Source organism: Cupressus sempervirens, chromosome 9 (genome assembly GCF_028749045.1).
Source record: "Cupressus sempervirens isolate cs-2001-9-10 chromosome 9, ASM2874904v1, whole genome shotgun sequence".
NCBI classification, from domain to species: Eukaryota; Viridiplantae; Streptophyta; class Pinopsida; order Cupressales; family Cupressaceae; genus Cupressus; species Cupressus sempervirens.
In genome coordinates, this window is record NC_143126.1 from 131,847,496 (window position 1) to 131,873,863 (window position 26,368).

Below are 26,368 nucleotides of genomic sequence, written 5' to 3' on the forward strand. Positions count from 1 at the left end.
AAAAACACTTTGAATCTTTCGAACTTTGCAAATTGAAATGGAGAAGGCAGCAAATAAGGCGTTTTAAATGGAAGATGCCAAAACATGCCCTATTCTTGCTCTAAAATCCAACATTTTTGATATGCACCCATGGGACCTTTTTGGTAAAAAAGTTTTTCTCAAGATGTGAGATCAAAACGTTTTGGCTTCTAAAAGCCAAAACATTTACCAATATGCAATGTAGAACACATATAATGCCAAATCGATTCCTCTTGGATAAAAACGTGAACCATAAATGGATTTATTTGAAGTTTTTACCAAAAATATGCCCTTGGATGGAGCTTGAAAAATCGTTTTTAGCAAGATGAATCCGTTTTCAATGTTGGAAAATCCATTGATAGGCAAAAACGACCCTATTGGAAAAGATCTCATGAAAAACTATGAAGGAAATCTCCCATAATCTTCAAAATCGGGTTCTTGGAGGCTCTTTACACGTGTTCTTCCAAAAACGGGTTTCTTGGGAGCAAATACATGAACTTCAGTGCAAATCGCACTTTTTGGTGTCCATAGCATGTTTTAAAATATGCATAAGATGCAAATCGCACCTTTTGGGATGGATTGCATGTTTTAAAAACTCTCATGGTGCAAAGCACACCTTTTGGGAGGCATTGTATATTTTAAGTGAAAGCTCATGTTTTGGATGCAATGACACATTTTACGTGAAAGCTCACTTTTTAGATGCAATGACACCTGAAAGGTCCACCTTTGATGACCTTATGCTTTTAAGTTGAACTTTATCTGCAATGACATGTAAAATGTCTACTTTTGATGGATTTTACATATAATGGCATATAAAATGTCCACTTTTGATAACCTAAAGTGATTTAATAAGTATGTCATTTTAATTTCATTAAAATGTTACGTGTCTGGGTTGATATGGGGTATTAACTTCTAGGTATTGTCGGCTTGTGGGAGAATGTTAATTGCAAACCTTTATAAACCCATCTATTTGCTCCATTTTGCATCCATCAGTCATATGCACAAGCAATCCATCCATAATCCATCAAGTTCATGATCAAGCATTCACATGCTCTAGCATTCAAGTTCTCAAGCATTCTTCAAGCCTTCAAGGCATTCAAGCAATCTCTTCATTGAAGATCAAGGATTCATGCATCCAAGCCATTGGAAGAGTTTATGCAAGATCTCTCATAAAACTCAAGATCTCCCTTCATACATTCAAGATCCTTTGTTGCATCTTCTATATTCACCCTCTCAAGATCTACATTCATTTCTAAGGTGGATTTCAAGCACATTAATTCATGAAAGTTTTGGTTTCACTTTGATTTCTTTTCCTAGGGTTTTTGAAGTTGAGTCAAGGGTGTTGCATCTACATACTCAATTACATTTCAAATTCCAGAGCATATTCATAGATTTACAATGCTTCATGTTAGATCTATCACTACTACTTGTTAGCATTCCATTTCTATTCCAATTGAGGGTTAATTCCTAAACTGGGGTTTCACCGAGGCAACCTCGCCACCCCCCCAACAACAAACAAAAAAACCTTTATTTGTGCAAGTTTCAGATCTGGAAAAGATGAACAAGTTGCAGATTTAGATATCTTTTCCATCATTTGTCGGAAATACAAAATCAAAAACGAAATTAGACAAATTGATTAGGAACGCATTGCTCCCCTGCTTCAGGAGAAAGTCACCCTCGTGCAAAAGTTGACCTTGATTAGGAGAAAGTTGAGCGTTCTAGATTGCTGAACAATTTTTGGGTTTTGTAGATCTTGTAGGTTTCGGCTTTGATCACGGGAATTACTAATTTTGGATCCCATTTGACAACCTGTTTATTGGTTTGTATCTTGCAAGGTTTATCATTTTCGCGTCTTCCATTTCAATACTCTTTATCATCTTACCATATCTTTATATTTCAGTCTTACATTACATATTTACTTAAAACCTTAAGGTGGAGGTGAGGGGGAAGTAAATCCAAGCAATTCATCTTTTTGCATTAGGTTATGCATTGATACTTCCTTTTGTATTGATCGAACCTATCTTATGAGGTGAATTTTGGTTTTCCCCCTTAATTAGTTGGTACAATGGTTGATTCTATTTCCCTCTATACACTTTTTGATTTAAAATTTTAAAATACTAATTCACCCCCTCCCCTTCTCAGTCCAAGTTCTCTCTTCCAAAAGCTTAGAAGCCTGAGAATAGGTTTGTCATATGTGACCACAATGGCTTTAGAAGGTCTTGCCACAAATCGTGCTCCTTTTTGATGGAACAAACTTATGCCTTTTGGAGTGTTAGTATGAAAACCTACATTATGTCTCTTGGATTTGACATACATATGAGTGTCCCATCTCAACTGTGTAACGATGTTGATGCTAAAAGGGCCTTTGAGAATAATGCTAAAGCCATGAATGCACTTCTATGTGGTCTATCTAAATCAGAATTTGTCAAAGTTATGCATTGCGATTTTGCCAAAGAAGTTTGGGATAAGTTGTTCAATGCTTATCATGGCAATGATAAAGTTAGGAAGACAAAAGTTCAAATGCATAGAACGATTTTTGAAGACTATGAGTCAATGAAGTCGTGAATGTTTTGAAAGGACTTGGTGAGAGAATTGATGGAAAGATCATTGTTCAAAAGATTCTACGTACTTCCTCCTTTGAAGTTTAATGCCAAAGTCTTTGTTGTTGAAGAGATGTCAGATTTGGATACTCTCACTGTGGATAAGTTGTATGGTATCTTGATTGCATATGAAATGCGAACCAACGTTGAACGGTTGTCACAAAGGAAAACTGCCTTCAAGCAACTAAAAGTGGAAAGAGAAGGAGCAGAACTCAAGTGAAAGTTCAGAAGGTGACTCAAATGATGAGATAGCTTATCTTGTAAGGAAGCTGAAGAAAGGACTTAGCAAGACCAAGCTAAGTTGGCTTTAAAATGCTTCAACTATGGTAAGTTTAGTCATTTAAATTCAAACTGTCCTCATGAGAAAGAAGAGGACAGCAATGATGAAAGAAGCTTAAGGTTTAAAAGAATTAGAAAATTTGTAAGAGGAAATAAGAAATCTGATAAATCTAAAAGGGTACTCTACTTTAAGGATGACAACAATGGTTCTTCTAGTAGTGAGGATGATTCTCAAAATGATGGAATATGGTTCATGGCAATAGATGAGTTAAATTTGGAAGAGCATGTAAAATGTGGGGTTCCTAAGTTTGATGGGACAAACTTTATCATTTGGAGTTTTAGAATGCTAATTTACATTAATGCTCTTGGTCTTGATGCATGGGAATGTATTTCAGCTGATTATGTACTTCCCATAGGACTCACAAACTCTGAAAATAAGATGTCATCCAATGCAAAAGCATTGAGTGTTATCCTAAGTTGTCTAGCTGATTCTCAGTGTGACGAGTACATGCATCTTAGTACAACCAAAGAAATTTGGGGGCAACTACATGCTACACATGGTAATGATCTTCAAAGAGACATTGCATGTATGGCCAAGGAGGATTCTCAATGTGACAAGTACATGCATCTTAGTACAGCCAAAGAGATTTGGGAGCAAATACATTCTACATATGGTAATGATATTCAAAGAATAAATTTACGTCTTCTAGGTCACCACTATTTTTAAAATATATTTTCCTAATACGTCCTGCCACAACCACACCTTTTTTTTCCAACAAACAAGTATGAATAATAGAAATAAGTAATTCACTAGTTCTATTTCAATTTTTTATTCCCCACGCCTTATTCGTACCTAATCCTGCTTCAGCAGTTCCCATGCATAGTATGAATAATCAATTCAGTGTAGCATCAAGAGACTAAAAAAAAGAGGCACTAGTGAGTATGGTTCTGCAAATGCCACTTCACTTCCTAAGTTGCACATTTTGGAAACTGCTTAATTATGGAAATTGTTCATCATGTAATGCATTTTCTATCACTATTTCGAATGCCTTTATTACTTGTCGAGCAAGAGTAAGTCCAGTGATCACAGCAAAAAGGGTTGGCAGTTATGGCTTCTTCATTGAAACTAAGGAGGTATTTATGCAAGGGAAATTTTTCTTCATTTTCTTTTTCTTCTCCACATCCTTTGCCTGATACTCTATCTCACCCTTTGCTTGAAACTTTATCTCGATTACTACAAATGATTACTTAAAGAAAAACCGTTCATATTGCCACTGTAACGAATCACTACATCATTCTTTCCAATGAATTTTCTGCAACAAACAAAGCATCATCTAGTGCAGGCTTTTATTAAAGATTTTTCAATGTCAAGAGCAGTCAAACATCCAGGCACTGGAAAATATGTTGCTCTCGTACCATGTTAAAAATGGTAGAGTAAACCATTGCTGCAAACTTCTTAAGATAGAAATAATGTTATTGATGTTCACTGGGTGATTTTGCGTTGAAGTGTGTTGGCTATGTAAAGCCACCATTTGTCCATAAAACTAACCCACAAGAATATAACTTCCCACAACTAACATACCATCTAATTTATTTTATTAAACTATTAACCTAAAACTAAGCTAAGTAATGTAAAACTCCAACAGCACACACACACTACTTGATGCAGTACAAGGCAGGAGAATCCCCAAAGGAGATGTCCTAGCCCCCAACAAATAACCACACAACGGAATATAAACAATAACACAGAGATTTAGATCCAAAGCAATGCCAATTCTCATAATAGTATCATAAGATTTTCATTCAACATGCTAGACTGTAAGGTCTTTCGGGTTACGGCCAAATACAAAGCAATTACAATAGTAATTCTGCAAGATCTTGCAAGATCCAACCACTAGCTAGTCCAGATCCACAATTGGATAGAAAACCTCAAGAAGAATCTAAACTTGTGCTCGCAAGCCACCAAGCAACCCTCTTGTTTCCCAAGCCCATACTTAGCTACTAGATTTGCTCAAACTTTGCTCCTCTCAGCTACTCCTTCTCCATGCTGAAATGACAATGATTCAAGACTCTACAAGATCCCCTTACTTATACCCGAATGCCTTTATTACTTGTTGAGCAAGAGTAAGTCCAGTGATCCCAGCAAAAAGGGTGGCAGTTATGGCTTCTTCAATGAAACTAAGGAGGTATTTATGCAAGGGAAAAAATTCTTCATTTTCTTTTGCTTCTCCACATCCTTTGCCTGAAACTCTATCTCACCCTTTGTCTGAAACTCTATTACTACAAATGATTACTTACATCTTAAAGAAAAACTGTTCATATTGCCACCATAACGAATCACTACCCCATTCTTTCCAATGAATTTTCTGCAACAAACAAAGTATCATCTAGTGCAGGCCTTTATTAATGAATTTTCAATGTCAAGAGTAGTCAGACATTCAGGAACTGGAAAATATGTTGCTCTCATACCATGTTAAAAATGGTAGAGTAAACCATTGCTGCAAACTTCTTAAGATAGAAATAATGTTATTGATGTTCAGTGGGTGATTTTGCGTTGAAGTGTGTTGGCTATGTAAAGCCACCATTTGCCCATAAAACTAGCCCACGAGAATATAACTTCCCACAACTAACATACCATCTAATTTATTTTATTAAACTATTAACCTAAAACTAAGCTAAGTAATATAGAACTCCAACAACACACACACACACACACTACTTGATTTAGTATAAGGTAGGAGAATCCCCAAAGGAGATGTCCCAGCCCTCAACAAATAACCACACAATGGAACATAAACCATAACACAGAGAATTCTCATAATAGTATCATAAGATTTTCATTCAACATGCTCGACTGTAAGGTCTTCTGGGTTACAACCACATACAAAGCAATTACAATAGTAATTTTGCAAGACCTCACAAGATCTAATCACTAGCTAGTTCAGATCCACAATTTGATAGAAAACTCCAAGAAGAATCTAAACTTGTGCTCACAAGCCACCAAGCAACCCTCTTGTTTTCCAAGCCCACACTTAGCTACTTGATCTGCTCAAACTTTGCTCCTCTCAGCAACTCCTCCATTCCAATGATTCAAGACTCTACAAGACCCCCTGACTTATACCCAACTAAGCCACAAGTCAGCCTAGCAAGTTACAAAATTAAATAAACCCTTGCATTAAATACATTATTAAGCCACAAGTTGGCCTACAACAGATATTAAATACCAAATGCCTTACAAGGCTTACATCACCAATTAAATACACTCAGGACAAATAACTGTTGTCTAGCAAATTGGGTAGTTAGATGGTTACCGGTACGGTTGTGTCATTTCATGAGCACCGCATCAAATATTATAAATGTGGCTTTAACTTATGTATTTGGCATCATTGGATGAAATATTGTTGTTATGTACATAAAGCATTTGATTAATGAATAGTATTTTACTATGTTAAGTTATTATATGTTTCTTTCCTTTTCACCTACAGGTTGAACATTTGGCGCCATTGTCAGTTTGAATCTGGAGTAGTAGTGAATGGAAGACCAAGGATAAATGGGAATAACCATACCAGATAATCGAAAAATGAATGAAGATTACAAAAAAAAAATCTTGGAAGGCGAGCATGAGGCACCCTAGAACTTCCACATCCTGTACCGCGTAAGCCTTGAAACCTCTGTACAAAGAGAAGTTGTAGAGAACGAAGTTACACCAAACAATGTGTGGGATGCCATGCACATAAGCCCAACTATGAATAGATTCTTAGACCAACTTACCTGTCTAATTGCACAAGCATACTTGGCACAAAAGAGATGCAGGGAAGAAGTGGAATGAGAGGAACATCGTCAAGAAACCCTCAAGAATTTTATGAGAGAGATGCACGATGTCGCAAAACTGAACCATGAGCTTTTGAGCCGTGGTGTCAAGAGCACTTAGGAGTCTGTAACCGTCGCATGAGTCAACACATGATGTATACAGATTAAATAAATAGAAGTGTTCTATTTTGTTTTTATATAATGGTATATGTCAAATGCCCAATCTCATAAATAAAAAATATGAACTTGAGGGAGGATGTTGATGACTTACAATCTGTGCAGGGAGATTTAATCCAAGCCGAACAAAAGCAGCGACTAAGACAACTTGCCAAAGAACAGATTATAGGGCAGTCAGAGGAATCACCGAGTGTAGTAGAAGGCAATTGTGTGGGAGGCATAGGAACCACTGAAGGGTGCCATAGTTCATTGGAACGACAAATACAGAGCAACGAGGATTGCTCGGCGAAGCACGACACAGATTAAATGTGCTCAAGGAGACAAGGGAGCAATTTCTAGATTCATCTTGTACACCACTACGAGAGGGAACCCGTGAAGAAGTAGGAAAGGAGGCGAGGCCAATAGAAGATAGTTATGGTATACGATCAAGTGGTCATCAAAGGACGAGAAACACAATGTCTTAAAAGAAAAAACTCCCAAAGTCCACAGGCAATGGGAATGAAGACCCCGTACAACGTTGTCGTACATGCAAAACCATATGGACAGCCCACTCGGTCACCGACGCGGACAAGTGGTTGAACCAATTTCCAACCAGTGTATGGGGAGTTACAGTGGATTGGTTCTCTGACATGGACAAGGCAAAGATCATCACATGGGATGATCTAAAGAAAGAATTTCAAGTAGAATTTCAACTACTATTGGACAACGACGAGGTTGTCACAGAGATTTACAACTGTAAACAAAGAAAAAAGGAAATTGTTCGAGCCTACAGTCGAAGGCTCAAGGATCTTCTTAGCTGGATGGGTACTCAACTCGCGGATGAACTAAAGAAACGTTGGTTTGTAGAAGGACTCCGTGGGGCATTGAGAAGGAAGATGAAGATAGTCCCACCCACATCATACACAGATGCCTATGACCATGCCATGAACTTAGAAAGTGAGGGCAAGACGACAAAGAAAAAGAAGAAGAAAAGTAAATCCTCATACTCCTCTAAGAGCGACGAGTCCTCTGAAGACGAAAGCAGTGCAAACAACTATGAGGAACCCAACAAGAAAGTACAGGCCCTCCAAAAGGACTTGGAGCGGATGAGGAAGGAGTTCAAGTCCATGAAGAGAACCACTAGCCATACGAAGGAGGGAGAAATCTGGTGTACGGATCGTAAAGAGAAAGGACACATAAAGGGAGAATGCCTTAAAAAGGCAATGTGCGATATTTGTCAGGTCTTGGGTCATTCTAAGGAGTGCTCGTTCAATATGAAGATAACAAATACTGTTCATGTTCACATAGGAACAACCATCCACCTCTGGCACTAATAATGAGACCTAGGGCAACAACAATGACACATCTAGCGGCTATAGAAACAACCGTTGAGGGGGATGGGGCGAAAATGACAACAGGAATCAAATATAGTATGATTCCAAGGGAAAGCCAATAATCCAATGCTGTGCATGTAGCCAACGGGGCCACTTTGCTAGAGATTGCCCGAAGAATGACACCTCAAAAATTGTGTCGATGGTGTGGTCCGGGGGACCACGAAGATGCCAACTGCCCAAAACAAGTGAACCTCCAAACGTTGACAAGGAAAAAATATTTGTTCTCACTTGCAGCCAGGCCAAGTAGACAACGTATCTTGATCCTCGCATTGAGAAGTAGAGACTGTGGGAGACATGAGAAGAAATAGAAAGGGTAATGAAGGATACAAAAGATATCAAAGGTACTACCCTTGGACGATCGAAGGGGGAGAACAACTTGGTGAACTAGATGTTGCAAATGGAGGTGCCCATTAGACTTCAGGACCTCTTACAAATGGTACCACAATTAAGGATGACATTATTGAATGCCTACACAAACTTGTTGGAGATGAAGGAACAACAAACTTTACTAGGAGGGTTGGCCATAGATTCCATGTTGCTGACGATAAGCAATGGTTGTCACCTAGCAGTGGTTGAGATGGGAATCCTCGGAATCATCGCGGTGGACACCATTTTAGATGGTGGGTCTGGGGTGAACGTTCTCCCCTAGGAGACATGGAAGAAATTGGGCAAGCCTACCTTGTGGCTGCCCACATTCAACCTGCTCGACACCGACCAACAGGGCATAAAACCCCTAGGGACCTTGGTGGCTCAACAAGTAACCATCAGGACACAACCATTTGTGGTTGATTTTGTGGTGATTCCCTTGAAGAAAAAGGGATACGATGCCATTCTTGGAAGAGGATGGCTAGTGGCAGCCAAGGTGAATTACAATTGGAAGAAAAATATTATGTCGATGGAAAGCAGAGGGCAAAAGTTATCCATTGATCTCCGAACTCAGATGGTAAGTGAGGAAATGGTGTCGTCGTCGAAGTTCGAGTCAGATGGTGAACATCAGATGGATGAGCGAAGAGCTCGTATGGATCTAAACGACGAAGGCATTTTGGAATTGGAGGAATGTTCAGGAGATGAGACAAGTTCAATGAATGAAATTTTCCATTGGTGGATGGAAGACTTTGAGCTCTTCCATTCTTACATGCTTGACATCGAGGAGCCTAAAGATGAGAAGGTATTCCCACCAGAGTTTTTGGAATAAAAAGAACACAATGTGGATATCAATGAGAGTCCCGCCCATTGCTTTGAAGGGAAATTTATTAGATATTTAGAGCTGTCAGTGGAGGCTACCAATCTTGGCGACGAGGAGAATCCGAGGAACATACTTGTTGGATACGATTGGAACCCTGTACTGAAGGCGACAACATTTAAAATCTTTATGGAGTATAAAGATTTATTTGCCTGGAGGTATAAGGATTTAAAAGGGGTCCTGCCAGAGATGTGCATTCATCGCATACCTTTGGTACCCAGAGCCATACCTGTGCGGAAGCGACCATACAGAATGAACAAGAATTATGTAGCACACGTAGATGAGGAAATACAACGAATGCTAGAAGCCGACATAATATTCAAAGCCCAAACAAGTGAGTGGGTGTCACCAATTGTGATATCCATGAAGAGTGAAGGGATCCAAATCCGAATATGTGTGGACTTTCGGTGCCTAAATGCGGTCACGATAAAAGGTCCCTTCCCCATCCTATTCACGGACACAATTCTGGAAGAAATGGAAGGACACGAGGTGTATTCCTTCATGGATGGATTCTCTGGCTATAACCATATCTCCATTGCTGAAGAAGATAATCTGAAAACTAACTTTGTGGTGGAGGATGGAGTATATGCTTACAACTGAATGCTCTTCGGATTATGTAACGCACCTGCTACATTTCAGAGAATAATTTTACACATATTTGACAAAATGTCAGTAGGCAAATTCCAAGCATTTTTGGATGATTGGTCCATCTTCAGTGGACAGGGCAACCACTTGAAGGCACTCCAAGAATGTATGGAGAGGTATCGGTGGGCAAGGCTGGCATTGAATCCTAAAAAGTGTTGATTCATGGTTCCTCAAGGAAAATTACTTGGGCACATTGTTCGCAAGTCAGAATTAAAGACCGACCCAGACAAAGTGAGGGTGATCGTGGAAATGGAAGCCCCTAAAGAGGTAACTGGAGTCAAGTCTTTTTTCGAGCACATTGGATACTTTAGATGGTTCATAAAGAACTATGCCCGAATTGCTCTTCCGCTGGACAAGTTGACACGGAAGGGAGAACCGTATGTCTGGAGCTCCAAGTAGGAGACTGCCTTCGTAGAGTTGAATAATAGATTGTTGGGGGTGCCCATCTTGGCATACCCAAACTGGGACAAGGAGTTCCACGTCCATGTTGATGCTTCTAACTTCGCCATAGGTGCAATGTTGGCGCAAACTAGCGACCATGGCTTGGATCACCTAGTATATTTCGCAAGCCGGCTACTTTCAAAGACCGAGAAGAATTACAACACCATTGCAAAGGAGGCCCTCAGATGGTGTACTCGGTAAAAAAATTTCGAAATTACCTCTTGGTTGCACCATTCACCTTTTACATGGACCACTAGGCATTGATGTACTTGGTGAACAAACCAATTATTCAAGGCAGGATTAGTAGATGGTTGTTACTACTGCAAGGTTTCACCTTCACCATTATTGTGCAACTCAGGAAGAGTCATGTCATTGTAGACCAGCTCTCTCGAATCAGGTTTGGAGAGCCATTGGAAGGGGGGTCAATGATGATTTTTCGGATGTACACTTGTTCAGGACCACCATTCTTCCAGGATGGTACAAGTCTATTGGGGAATATCTATCCACATCTCAATTTGCGAGGGAGATGCCGCTAGGTGAACGGTTGAAGCTAGTGTTAAGAAGCTGGACTTTCCAACTGATAAATTGTCTCCTATATAAGATGGGCCCAAACCAAGTGCTAAGGCAATGTGTGATGGAAGAGGAAGTGCAGAGTGTTCTATGGGAAGTACATGAAGGTCCGGTAGGCGGTCACATGGGACCTAACACAACGGCACGAATAGTCATGCTTGCGGGATTATGGTGGCCCACACTTTACAATGACGCATGGGAATGGGTGTTAAGCTGTGATACATGCTAGAGAGCCGACAAACCACACGAGGGACTTCATGCCTTAAACTTGTCCCACACCCTGGACTTGTTTGAACGTTGGGGACTGGACTTTGTGGGTCCGTTGAAGGCGAGTAGGGTTCGATGTTGCCGATACGTGGTGGTGGCCATTGAGTATTTAACAAAATGGGTAGAGGCACGGGCACTACTTGACAACTTTGCAATAAGTACAACAAAGTTTTTGTATGAATGGATCATCACACAATATGAATGGATCATCACACAATATGGCATACCCATCTAGTTAACAAGTGACAGAGGAGGTCACTTTGTGAATCATGTGATTAGATTACTGACAACAGAATTCAAGATTTTTCATTTGTTGTCAAGTCCGTATTATCCACGAGCCAATGGCCAGGCAGAAGTGACAAACAAAATTCTCGTGGCTATCATATATAAATCATGTGGAGTAGAACAGGTAGACTGGGAGGAGAAATTGCCCTTGGCGTTGTGGGCTACCACACAACATTCAAAGTTACAATTGGACAGACACCGTTCCAGTTAATGTTTGGCCAAGAAGCCATGGTACCAGCTGAATTTATGGTCCCAAGCCTCTGGATTGCAATTGAAAATAGACTCGGAGATATCGAGTCTACGAGAACACCTATATCAACTAAACAAATTGGATGAACGCAGATTAACAACACAATTAACAACACAATGGGCGATGGAGGTGACGTAGACCCGTCGAAAGGCATGGCATGACAAACATTTGAAAAGAACAAGGTTCTAGCCAGGCCAATTGGTGCTTTGGTACAATGGCTGTAACAAGATAAAACTGGGGAAATTCAAAGTCAAATGGCTTGGACCGTATAAAATCAGAGAAGTTGGCGACAATGGTTCTATAAAATTGTGGACCTTGGATGGGCGAGAAATTCTTGACGCCATCAATTGATTGAAGCTAAAAATTTATCATGAACAATAAGAAGGCGAGGCTAGGGGTGATAATAGCTAAAATTTAGACTTTGAAAAAAATAATTAAAAAAAAAAAAAGTCCCACGGGTAATGTCCCCGCGAACAACTATCCCGTGGGCCATGTCCCTGCAGATAAGTGTCCTGCAGGCCATGTGTATAAGAGGCTACCACGGCGAAAGACGAAAATAAAAAAGGCAAGAAATCCCGTGGAACAATTTATGAAGACTTTTGCGGAGAAAGGAAAGACAAGGGCAATCATTGGCTATTTGTGCTACAATCCAGAATCAAGATCATATGAAGTAGTAGCTGGGAAATCAAGTGTCCTGCGGGCCATGTGTATAAGAGGCTACTGTGGCAAAAGATAGAAATAAAAGGCAAGAAATCCTGTGGAATAGTTTATGAAGACTTCTGCAGAGAAAGGAAAGACAAGGGCAACCACCGGCTGTTTGTGCTACAATCCAGAATCAAGATCATAAGAAGTAGCAGTTGAGAAATCAGAGTTTTCACTAAATTCAATCTCAAGGTTGCCAATCGACAAATTTCATGAGGTCTTTTAGAAGAGCAAGTTTCAAGTAAAGACAAACATCCACGAAGCAGCATGAGAAAACTTGTGAAAGGAGCTTTTGTAGAGAAGGTCTAAGGAGTGGCCATGGCGAACGAAAAGTAAGCGGAAGAAGTCTATGGGAAGAGGAAAAGGGTTTGCGGAGCAGAAGAAAGGGTGTTTGCGAAGAAGGAGAAAAGGGGTTCGCGGAGAAGGTAATTGTGACTGTCTAAAGGAATAGCATCCACAAGAAATCATAAGGAGAGTATCTGCGGAGTGAAAAAGAGCATTTGACAGTGGATGAGACATACAATGTGGCTGAGGGAAAGAAATAGAGTGAAAGAAATACAAAAGGAACCATTGCCGTTTGGACAAGTTGAGGAGTAATAGAGGGAAGCATCCCACCGGTGCTAGAAATAATAGGAGGGGCTGAAACAAGCCGCGAAGAAGTGAAAAGGAGAAACAAAACCTAACCGTTTTTGTTTTGTACTATAAAGACAAAACAAGGGATGGTTAATCAGTTAGTATGTAGTCCACAAGGAAAAGAAGATAGTAGGACCAGTTGAAGGGGCATAGTGTTGGGATGGACAAAAATGCGTGAGTGTTGGCCTCAAGAGTCCATGTTGCAGGGTTGGCAGCATCAAGTAGTAAGAAGCAGAAGGTGAAGGCCGACTAGTCACACCTCATAGTTCAGTTTGAAGGATTGAATGGCAGTGAGTGCCAGAGATGGTGGCAAGAAACAACGGACACAGACCTAATCAAGCAAATTATGATATGTGTGCAAGTACATTGGGCAATACAACTCCTGGTGTTCTCCATTCGGCTATTTGAGACAATCTTACGAATTAGGATCGAAACCTACAACAGGCACAACAGAACAAGCAAATTTGTATAGAAGAAGCATCGTATGACAGTCTCCTTCAAATTTCGAGATTTCAGCAGGGTTCTTGGCATTCTTGGCCAAGGAGGTCACAAAGTGGTGACCACGAACCACAAATTGCCACAAGAATGCAATGAGTATTGGGTAAAGTTGGTGGGATGTGACCTTTACACCGGAGGAATTTGAGTCCGTGGTAAGGGGTACTAAGAGTCAAGGACTACGGTGGGATTTCATCCGAGAGGGCCATTGGATATGTATTATGGATGTAATAAAAAACAGGTTAACCGAGGTGAGTAGGGCCTTAGATATCACCCTACCTCAGATTACCTTCATGAATGGCATCATGAATGGTACGGTGTATGATTGAGTCACCGTCCTCATGGATAGAATGGAGGAGTTCATGACATTGCAGCATCAAACATTTTATATGCCCCATCATGCCATTTGTTTGTTTTTGGAAGCTGTGCTCTATCAAATTCCAACCAACGATTTTGAAGTCCCACCAAGAGGAAAATTGGCCCCAGGCGAACCCTCAATATTCTACTGGAGGCATTTGGACACGGGTAGCACAGTGGCCGATCACAAGAGGGTATTGTAGGGTTTAGATGCGTACGGTGACATAGACAGTAGAAGGGAGGAGACCATAGAGGGTAGTGGGACCAATTCAGAGGAAGAGAGTACCTCGGCAGAGGTTAGGAGCGATGCGACAGTTGGAGGGTCCACACTTTTCACCCCTCCCCAGTTGCTGACTTCGACACACTTAACAGCCACTACCCTGCTTATTCCTTTATTTGGCTAGAGGCATGCACCAGTTGTCATGACTCCACCCATGACCATGACAGAAACCACAGATGTTATGATTCCACGAAACATCTTAGTAGATCCGGTCGCACCAGAGTTATTAGCAACAGTGTCAACGATAGAGTTAGTGGAGATGCAAGCGCCAGAGCTCGAGCCTCAAGTTAGATTAGATGTGATTGGCTCTAAGGCTGTTGTCACCATAGATTCATCTTTGTTGGCTGAACCTGTGGGTATGGCCCAACCAGCTTACCCAACACAGCCAACCCAGCCAATCGAGAGTATTGGAATGACCCAGACAACACAACCAGAGAATGTTGAGGTGATGGACCGAGTAAGTGCATTCTTGAGATAGTAGTTTCGACTCATTTCTGCAAATGTCAGTTCCTCTATTTAGTCCTCGAGGTGGGGAGAGGTATCCTTAGGAGTAGCTGCCATGTCAGCGCCATAGGAGTTGAGAATACCATAGTCTGAAGATGCACCCAGAGATGAGGAGGTTGTACCGAATGTGGACGTGGCTACCACAAAAGAGGCAGAGATGGATATAGATATGGAGCAGGATGATGGCACTGAGGATAGAATGAATTATGGGTCAGATGAGGAGAGATGTAGGGAATACATCAGAGCCATGAAGGTTGTGCTGGAGAGAGGTCGAATAGTTGGGCATCAGGCTTTGACCTGTAGGAGGGAGTTGCAGCTAGTTCGAGCCTATATTCAGAGGGTCTGTTCGAAGCGTTTTTGCTCTTGCTCTACTATTCTCATCGGCTTGGAAAGGTAGATAGGGAAGCAAAGAGGCTTGTAGTTGTGAGGTCCAAGGTAGTTGAGGTGGAAGCTCGAGAGAAGCTAGCTGTTGAATTGGTTAGCCAGCAGGCAACATGGGCAGCCGAGCGAGTAGCGATCTTGCGAGACAAGGAAAAGGTTGAACAAGGATTGCAGGCAATTGAACAAGGGTTGCAAGTGGCTTGGACTCAAGCCATGGAGGCAACACTTCTCTTGAAGGAGGCGGTGGAAGTTAATACACGGACGCAAAAGGACTCACAAATATGCATTGATCAAGTTTCCAAGTTGCGCTAGCAGTTGAACACTCCAGGGACGCAACCTCCTCCCTAGTCTATGTTGTTTCTATGTTGTCTCCTAATTTTGTTAGTTTTGAGTCACCAGGAGACGACTTTTCTTTTTTGGGGGGGATGTTGTCCAACAATCTGGGTAGTTAGATGGTTACTGGTATGGTTGTGTCATTTCATGAGCTCTCTATCAGATATTATAAATGTGGCTTTCACTTATGTATTTGGCATCATTGGATGAAACATTATTGTTATGTACGGAAAGCATTTGATTAATGAATAGTATTTTACTGTGTTAACTTATTATATGCTTCTTTCCTGTTAACCTCTAGGTTGAACAATAACCAAGACCCAAATAGGCCCACACAAACTCCCATGATTGCTCCACATCATGATCACATGCTAGATGCATTAAATGCACCAAATTGGCCGATTAGACCGCAAGAACTTGATACGACAAACCAAACTGCCGAGCATCAGCAAATACCACCAAGCATGACCGAGCTCCTACAAGCATTGCCGAGTTCCTCACATGCTGAGAAACATAGTATATGCCAAGCTCCTTCAGCGACCGAGCTCCTCGGCCAACACTACACCTAGTAACGACCGAGCACTACTCCTTTGGTGATCAAGTCCACAAACTCCAAAGCCAAAATTTTCTTCAACATGCAGGATTGCTAACTACCCTAGGATGCTCCTGCATCACTACCATCCCTCGACATCCTCCCAAAATGGCCTCTTGGACTGCCATCCTTAAAGTCTTTTCCCTTCTGCCTCATCCCATGTCGAACATAGGATTTATGCTACATGTATATAATATTTATAATTAACATCATTATTCTAACAAGATTGCTAACTACCCTAGGATGCTTCTGCATCACTACCATCCCTCGACATCCTTCCAAAATGGCCTCCTGGACTGCCATCCTTAAAGTCTTTTCCCTTTTGCCTCATCCCATGTCGAACATAGGATTTATGCTACATGTATATAATATTTATAATAAACATCATTATTCTAAATGCAGTAGTTTACAAGGACATGTAAAAACTTAAGAATTTTTTTACTATTTAAATCTGGAAACTCTTTCTTACCTCTGATAGCATTACATGTCTGCTAACAGTTGTTATATATGAAAATTGTGTAATTTTTTGGAAGAAGCTAATCTTAGATTACTCTACAAAACAGATGTAACTCATGTTTATAATTATCAAATTTTAATTCATTAATTTAAGTGCAAATTTTGTTAAGTATGGTCTTGTAATCTTTTTGTACTTATAATAGCTTTGTATGTCTGCTAATAGTGTCACAGTACATAAGGAGGAATATCTTTTGAAGAGATGAATCTGCTTATATTCCACACAACCAATAAGTTACATCCCACAAGTACAAGGATCAAAAGGCAAATCTCTTCCCTACACAGGCAAGGAGAAAAACATTAGAGTGTGCATCCCAATGGACTGATATAGACTACCCAAACCACTCAGGCTTATCCTGCATAATTGAATCCAAGCTATTTAACACTATGGGGCCAAACTGCATCAGATATGCATAAAGTTTTGCAAATGTTTTCAGATGGTCTGGTGTTTACTATGCAGTTCTGGTAGATTGCTGGAATGGTATTACAAAATTCACTGCCTGATAAGATGACTTGAATTATGAGATCCACATTCTTGTTGCATTCTTTATTTTGCTTAGAAAATTTGTTTTTGAATAATGTTCGATAGAAAAATTTCTTCCAGTAAAAAACTTGACTGATTAATAATTCTTAATATTTTAAAAGAACTCATTATATTTTAGCATTACCTATAATTTTCACATGTTCCCCCAAAACTTCGGTTTTTATTGTCTATTTCTTCAACTCATTTGTTTTAAAAATTCACTAATATGCTATGTTCCCCCGAGTTTCTGGTACGGGGATGGCCGGACGGATTTCCGAGACGGCAATTTTTTTTGGCGATTTTGGGGACACTGGGGGGGAGGGGCGGCAAACGGGGACGGTTTTATATATATATATATATATATATATATAGAGAGAGAGAGAGAGAGAGAGAGAGAGAGAGAGAGAGAGAGAGAGAGAGAGAGAGAGAGAGATTTTAAAATAATTGAAATTTGCAAATATATGTCATTCATATGAAACTAAGCACAAAGCATGTCATTTAAACGCTATAGAACCATAACATACAACATTTGAATTTCATCTAGGAAATAATATCCGATTTTAGAACTCAATTGTCAAAATGCATATCAATATCAGTGAACAATATCATGATGATAAACATGATAAATCTGAAAATCTAAATCTAAATATGCCTAAAGCCATACGCCCAAAGGCTAGAGGGCTGCCATAAAGTAATAAGTATCAATGTATCATAAGCATGTTGACGTTCAACATAAAAAACATAACATTGCAAAATGAAGCGGACTGCTGCTCCTATTTTGCTTCTACTGAATTTGGAGGGCTAGGGCCCACCTCGACGACCTAGTAAGGAGCCTTAAAATTATGTTTTAGTATTCACCTTTTAATTATTTTGCATTAAAAAAAAAAAAAAAAATGGGGACGGCTGGCCATACCCAGTACGGTTGGGGGACATCTAGGCGTCCCCTTTCCGTACTGGGGACGGCCAGCTGTCCCCCTTTTTTTCCCGGCCATCCCCAAGTTTCGGGGACATCCCTTGGTAATTTGCCCTTTTTGGGGACGGTTGGGGGACATCCCATACTCGTCCCCCCGTTCCCGGGACGTCCCCGTCCCTAGGGAACATAGCTAATATGTGCCACTGCTTGGCATCATGAGTCATTACTTATGTAAACAGAACAAGTGTGGTTATTCGGGAATTTTCTCTCACTTTGTCAGCCATATGAACTTATTTCTCTTTAGTGTCCATTTTCAGGATAATGACACATGTCTATAAAATAAACAATTGCCATTTCTCATATATTATAGCAATATAGAGCATACTTTAATGCATGGATTTTCTTATTCAAAAGCATTTCCTCTCAATGTTTTTGAAATTTTGTGGTTCAGTTTATCTTCATAATTGATTTTCGGTTGATAAATCGATTAACTTTTTATCTTTATATCTTTGACAGTGGAAGAAGGTTCTGTTTAGGCTGGAGCAGTTAAAAATTGAACTAAATCGGCCTGACTTATGGGATGATCCAATTAAAGCTGGTCAACTTAGTCGTGAGCATGGATCTGTAGCTGGAAAAGTGAAATCTGTCCAGGATATGGAAGCAGAACTCATTGATCATATTGATCTCTTGGAGCTTGCACAGGAGGAAAATGACAGAGAACTACAAGTGGTGTGTGCCACTTTCAGGTTTAGGTCACTTTCGATCATGGAGAGTAACAAATCTGTTTAAGTGGAATTGATTAGGACATTATTGCAGGCTTATGTCTAGGATATTTTCAGATTTTCCATTGAGTGACTCTGTCCTTCATTTGTTTCTTCCCTACTGGCAGCTCTTTTCTTCTGCATTGAGTGTAATCTTGACCATCCTACAGATCAACTCACTTCCTTTCTACTTTCTGGCTTTAGCTTTTTTATTTTAACTATATTTTGCCTTTCAAAATTTTATTATTTGGCTGCCAAACCATAGAGGCAGGGAAAGTCATTTCCTACATGGACAGGGAATGGTTCACACAAACATGGTTTTGATCATGTCAATGCTGCTAATAAAATTGGTTCACTAGATTTATGAGCACTTACAAAATGGATTCTGGGATGGACATTCACTCCTACGAGATTTACACCAGCATCAGGTGTTAGAAGAGAGTCTAGAGGGAGTTCTTTGCTTCCTCCTTGAACGATCATGCCTGCCTACCCTAGCCTTAGGCATTCCCCAGTGAGCTTTGCCAGACTGTGCATCTGTCCTTTCAAGTGATTGATGGTGGCACCGATGGTTCCTCCCTTTCAGGCCCTTGTAGAGATATTTGATCAAGTTTTCATTCAATCCTTCCAATCTTCATCAGCCCTTGCACTTTGTGGATTTTGTTCCCTTCACATGGCTAGTTGTATTGTATTGCTTTATTTTGCTTTGAACATTTTCATTCCTTTACTATATTTTCATAGAGTGCACTCTTATTAGAACTCTGTACTGTACACTGACATAACCTCCAAGCCCATTTACCTACTTTGGGGTGGTCACAGACATTGTTATACTATCATTTGCCACTGACTTTGGGAATCAAACTTAATATATGCACCATAAAAGTAGGATGGAAACCACACACGAATTAGCCTCCAAAAGTTTCATACCTGTTGTTGGATACAGACTAGAGTTATATCACTCGTAACAAAACAACACAGAATTTTGAAGCAGAGCTCTTCATTGATATTATGTAATGATGTAAATGTGTTTCTTCAATAAAAATCCCTTGGAATCCTTGGTGGTTCCTTGTTTGCAATCCAACTAGATAGAACATGAGATTGGGAGAACTAAGCAACCTGCTCCGTAGAGAGATCCCATAATAATACAAATTTAGTACCCATAACATGACTAATCTTGTGCATCTCACTTTTTTATGCACTCATGGTCTATACTTCTATGATTGGTGGTTAAGAAGGTTTTGACACCCTAGGCCATGACTGCAAACAAATATACAGCCACCAGAGGAGACTTGGCTGCAAAAGAAATGCTGCCAAGCCTTGCAAGTTATTGACACCCATGTAAAAACCACTCCTACATGAAAATGGGCATTTCTAGCATGTGGCAAATTTAATCTTCTTTCATATTTTGGGGGTTTTGAGTTCTTTAGATGAAGAGTTCAAGCACTTTTTTGTTGATGAATGTGTTTTAGTTTACAAGTGTTGATTAGATATTTGTTTGCCTCTAAAACTTGTACAGGGACAGGCTGCTATTCTGCCTTAAATGTTTCTCTTTGCCCATGGGTCTCCGTTAGCTCTGAATTTCAACTGTTTAATAAGTTTGGTTGTCTGAGTCTATTGTATATTTTGATACTAAAATATTTCTATATATGATTTGAGCAACCTACTTTTTTAAGACATTATCTCGTTGATTTTCTAGTAATATGCTCCATCTGTTTTCTGTAAATATACATTATCACCTTATGGATTGTGGGGTTTGCACGGAGTTTTAGTTCTCTGTTTACAGGCTTCCTTTATTACATATATGTCTCTTCTATCAAAAAACCACATTAATGATTCATGACTTTATTTGAAATAGAGACAAGCTGTTTTTTTAATAACCTCTGTTTGCATTCTAGCAATCCTCCATTCAAATAGGCTTCATCTTCAATTATCTTATCCTTCAATTTTTACGTTCATCACAATTATCAACAACCCTCTACTTAGAGTTCTCCTTACCCATGCCACAATTTGTTTCATTTGCTAATTTCTATTCATCTTCACAGTGAATGTTCTCTCCATTGTTCATCTTAGCTATTGTCATCTGTCACTTGACATGTCTGTCTATACAACTCAATGATGGATCATTTGATCAATATGTTATGTAATCATTCACCTACAATTATAGCTCTGTTTAACTACAAATAATGTGGGCCACAACTGTGTAGTGCTGAATAAGCCCATACAGAAAATGAAATTCATTTGCATTCTCCGTTGTAATTGCCAAGCTGTGCTACCACTGCACTGCAGCAATGCTCTGAACTTCTTTGTTCAATATTTGTTGGGTTTGGTCTTTGCAGCAATGCCTCACGAACACGATAACTGTAAGCGCCCAGCTCACTGCACAGTCCTTGCACTTAAGAGTTTCATCTTTGAATCTACTGCCCCTTACATTCAACCTCAGGAGAAGTATTATAAGTATCTCAAGGTTATGGTTGGGGATGAAGTACGAAGAATGAAAGAGATATCATTGAGACAAGTATTTTGAAATAGATGTTAAAATTGATGACTCTCAGATTTGCCATTGTCAACGAGTAAAATGATAATAGAAAAGTAGGATGATGAGTTTAAGGAGTTTGACAGAATTCTGCACACCTACAAATATAGGCTTCAACTTATTTCTAACAATTTAGATGACGAATGGAGATTGGAAAGATTCAGAGAGTATGTAGACAAGGAGAAAACAGTTGGAAGGAAAAAGTTGTCTGTTTTCACTTTTTAGAGTAATTAAATAGTATTCATACATTTTTGATACCTTGGGAAGTATGTAGATTTTGTCCTATATGGGGAATAGGAGAAACTATTTTGTTTCCTAGTGGGGATTGGTATGAAATAATATTTTTTAATCCTGGGAAGTTTCTAGAGGGTAAATCTTGGCCCTTGAGGGGACTTAATCTTGGCCATTGATTCAAATTGTAAAAACTATAGGAGGCCTATGCATCTCCTCATTTTGTAAGCAAGGAATTGTTTCTGTAATGGTGGAAATGCAGATTTCTCATTGACTTGGTGAAAAACTGTGTTTATTTGTGAGTATGCTTGGTTCTATCGTCCCCAAAATTTATTTCCATTTTAGTTAGTTTGTCAGCATAAGTGCATGTTAAGAAACAGTAATGTCCTGAATTGGGGACATTACACATGACCTGTTTGAATTTCTTTGACTAATTATAAATGTGTGAATGAATTACATATTTTGAGCGCATTGATGGATTCAGTTTGGCTTGAATTTTTTTTCCCGGACATGTCCACTGGTTTTGCTGAGCATCTTCCAACAAGTGAAAAGCTACCTTCTAACTTGTAAAATTGGATCAACATGCTGTAGAATGTTTTTTTGTGCCTTGACAAGTGATTTTAGATAGCTTCCTCAAAAACCTCTAATAATTCTGCTTCTTTAATTTTATTTATTTATTTTGATAATTTTAAACACTATACAATGCCAGACATGAAACTTTGTTTTGACTTGCCATCCTTCCATCATTGCTTAGTGTCAGCCGACTGGATGGTCCCGGCGGTGTTTCTGTAGCTGACGGAATGACTGTCGTCGGTGTTTTGTATTTTGTAGCCGACGGGTAAATAGTTTGTAGGGGACATAATGTTTGTGGCCGACGAACTCCTTCGGGAAGGTTCGGCGAATAGTATTTATGTCCCGTCTGGGATCATTGTAAATCATCTTTTATCTTCTATTACGGATCTTATGAAGCATAATGTATGTCTGGCATATGTGAATATAATTCTGCTATTCTGTTCCATTGTCTGTATGCGTTGATTTCTTTACCAGTACGGTAAACATTTGGCACCGTTGCCTTATGAATCTGGAAGGTGGGAGGAATGAAGATTAATGCCAAATCAGCTTAACAAGGATCGAAATAAGGCCAAGGGAAAAGATGGAATCCGTACTGCACAAGAACATTTAATTTTGGCACAGCAGGCAGACTGTCGAAGGAGATTCCAGAAGATTGCCGACGGAAACAGGAGTGCAGAGGCATTGTTGGAGACTCGACAACGGGTGGAATTGGTGGAAGAAGTACGAGAGGAATTTTTGAATTTGTGTTCCCCAAGGGAAGAGAATCCAGACGGAAGAGCATTGACTCGCACGGCTCGGAGTGCCGACAGAGCAAGAGCGTGGAGTGAACTCTTCGTCTGGGATATACTCCCGCGGGAGACAACTTTAGAACACCCTTCTTCACCAAGGTTCGTAGCTATTGAGTCTGACGGTGTGGGAAAACAGTCCGCCGGTGTGGGAGACCAGTCTGCCGGTGTGGGAGTGCAGTCCGCCGGTGTGGGGGTGCAGTTTGCCAGTGTGGGAGAACAGTCTGTTGGTGTGGGAGAATAGTCCGCCGGTGCGGGAGTGCAGACCGCCGGTGTGGGAGTGCAGTCTGCCGGTGTGGGAGTGCAGACCGCCGGTGTGGGAGTGAAGAGCGCTAGTGTTGCAGGACTGAGCAACGCCTATTTGCAGAAACCAATTGTGATGGCGGAACCGAAAGAGAAATTGCCGAAGTTCAATGGTGATGGTACGGCCGATCCCATTCGACATTGTAAAACATGTGAAACGATCTGGAAGGCAAATGGGATAACTGATGAAGACGACTGGATCAGGCAATTTTCGGCCACCCTACGAGGCGTAGCAATTGATTGGTTCACTGATACATATCCACAAAAGCTAAACAGTTGGGATAACATTAAAAAGGAGTTTCTGGCAGAATTTAAATTGTTGCGGGATGATAATGAAATTGTAGCAGAGATCTTCAATACTAAGTAGGGGAAGAATGAAACCATCCGCGTTTACGCTAGGGAATTAAAAGACTTGATAAACAAAATGGAAAGTAAGCTGACAGACAGACTTCAGAAAAGATGGTTCGTGGAAGGCCTACGCTCGAAGTTGCGGAGGAAAATGAAAATTGTGCCACCGTCGTCATACACGGAAGCTTATAACAGAGCATTGGACCTTGAAAATGAGCAGAAAACAAAGAAGAAGAACACTAGCTCATCTGATTCTGATGACAACGAGCTTGCCGGAGAAGATAGCAGTGACGATGAAGGCAGTTGCAAGAAGGTCTGCGCTTTATAGAAGGACATGATCCGTATGATGGAGTTTAAAAACATGCAGAAGGAGCCAAAAGGTAGTGAGCTGTGGTGCACGGAGTGTAAGACCGACGGTCATACTAAAGGATCGTGTCCAAAGAACCAATTTTGTGACATTTGTTAGATCATGGGCCATTCGACAAAAGAGTGCCCCTTTAACATGAAGACAAGAGGATCTCCGTAGGTGCTTCTTACACAGGAGGCTTCCCTGTCGGGCAGTAGTGGAAATACGAATAGTGCAGGTGCCACATCCGGAGGGTACGAGAATAATAACAGAGTGCAAAATAACAACAATGCGAACAATAACAATAATAATCAGAGCCGAAGTCGAACCCAGTATGATGCAAACGGACGACCAATTGTTCAATGCCGAGCATGTAATTTATGGGGTCATTTTGCGCGGGATTGTACAGCGGTAAACACACCGAAATTATTATGCAGATGGTGCGGACCTGGCGATCACGAAGATTCCAAGTGTCCAAAGTCTGGAGTAAACTTGATCACTGTTGGCACGGATGAAGAGGAGGTTTTGGCAATTACGCGGAGGCAAGCAAAACTGCCGGTGGAGGAAAAAAGAAAATTGGGGGAAGCGCAGGCGAAAATTGGAAAGGCATCGTCGGCAGGGACATCTCAGTTGAAGGACATCACCGGCACCTTGGCAAGGAACTTCGCAGAACAAAACATTGTATGATAGATCTTACAAATGGAGATACCGGTCAAGATAAGTGATCTTCTCACAATGCCCCAGTTACGGATGGCCATTCTGAATCATACACCGTTTTCGAAAGCAACGGAGGAGACAGGAAGGGACAGCAGGGAAGCGACAGCAGTAGACCCAATGCTTCTGGCACTCACGACGGGAAGACATCCGACGGTCGTCGGGATGGGGATCTTGGGAAATGTTTTGACAGACACAATTGTTGACGGAGGGTCCGGCGTGAATGTCTTACCGGAGGATACCTGGAAGAAGTTGGGAAAGCCGACGTTGTGGCCACCTGCATTTTAATTGCTCACGGCAGAACAACATGGAATCAAACCGTTGGGAATCTTGAAAGCGCAACTGGTAACTATTGGAACACAACCATTTTTATTGGATTTCGTAGTCATTCCATTGAAAAGAAAAGGATATGATGCTATTCTGGGATGGAATTGGTTGGTGCAAGCAAAAGTAAAACATGATTGGAAACGAAATACTCTATCAATCGAGCGCGGAGGCAAAAGATTCATAATTGACCTACACACACAAATGGTAGGTGAGGAGCCAGCATCGTCAGACTCAGAAGGTGAAGGCGACAGTGATGCCGAAAGAAATAACGATGAAGGAAAGAGGAGAATGGAACCGGACGACAAATGAGTATTGACACTAGGAGGATCGAATGATGACGACCTAGACTCGATGAATGGCCTTTACCACTGGCAAATAGAAGACTATGAACTCTTTCTGAGTTGTAATATGCTAAAGGTCGATGAAAGTCAGGAAATAAAGGAAAATGAATGTTCGAAGGAATACAGAGAAGCAGAAGAAGGAAAGGCGGCTATGGCTGAAGCTGAGGGGAAGAAGGTACAGTCCAAACCCAGAACAAAGGAAGATTCCACCATCCGATATACGGTGAACGGACCACACAGAAAGAAAAGAATGCATCGCACCATAAAATTACTTGAAGGGTACCGACAGTAAGGAAATAAGCTAGATGCGCGACGACTGCAGGCACAGTGGGCGACGGAGGTGACACAAAACAGACATAAGGCATGGCATGACAAACTCAACAGGTTTCAGCCAGGGCAGTTGGTACTCAAGTATGATGGGCGAAATGAAAGCAAGCCGAGGAAGTTCAAAGTCAGATGGGTCGGACCATACCAGATCCAAGAAGTCGGCGACAATGGAGCAATTAAATTGTCAACCTTGGACGGGGAAGAGATCCCTCAGGCGGTCAACGAGTCCAAATTGAACACATACCGCGCTTGGAAGATTTCATCACCGTTGCTGTTGCCATCGAAGAAATCGTTGCAGAATGATTCGACGCTGTTGCCGTCGCTGAAGAAGTCGTCGCTGAATGCTTTGAGGGCTCCTTCGTCGTCGTCGTTGCAGAATGGCGACGCTTGGAGGAAAAATTGAGGTACCTCTGTATTTTTATTTTTGAAAAAATAAAATAAAAATTGAAAATAAAAGAGAAAAAAGAAAAGAAAAGAAAAAAAAAGTGTGTAGGCCGCGGGAGAATGTTCTGCGGGCAACTCTCTACGGGAGATGGCCCGTGGGCACATCTCTGCGAGAGAATGCCTCGCGGGCAACTCTCCGCGAGAGATGGCCCGC

General features: G+C 40.7%; 1 protein-coding gene across 2 annotated transcripts in view; it reads left to right on the forward strand.

Annotated features, from left to right (window-relative positions):
* LOC149537877 (Peptide chain release factor 2) overlaps positions 1-26,368 on the forward strand; it is a 123,545-nt gene that overhangs the window by 7,988 nt on the left and 89,189 nt on the right. The window contains exon 2 of one of the 2 annotated variants that reach the window (XM_089799273.1): positions 18,701-18,913. The exons of the other annotated variant lie outside the window; for it this stretch is intronic. Coding sequence (XP_089655399.1) covers positions 18,701-18,913 — 213 coding nt within the window. The remainder of the gene's footprint in view (positions 1-18,700; positions 18,914-26,368) is intronic. 2 annotated transcript variants of the gene reach the window in all.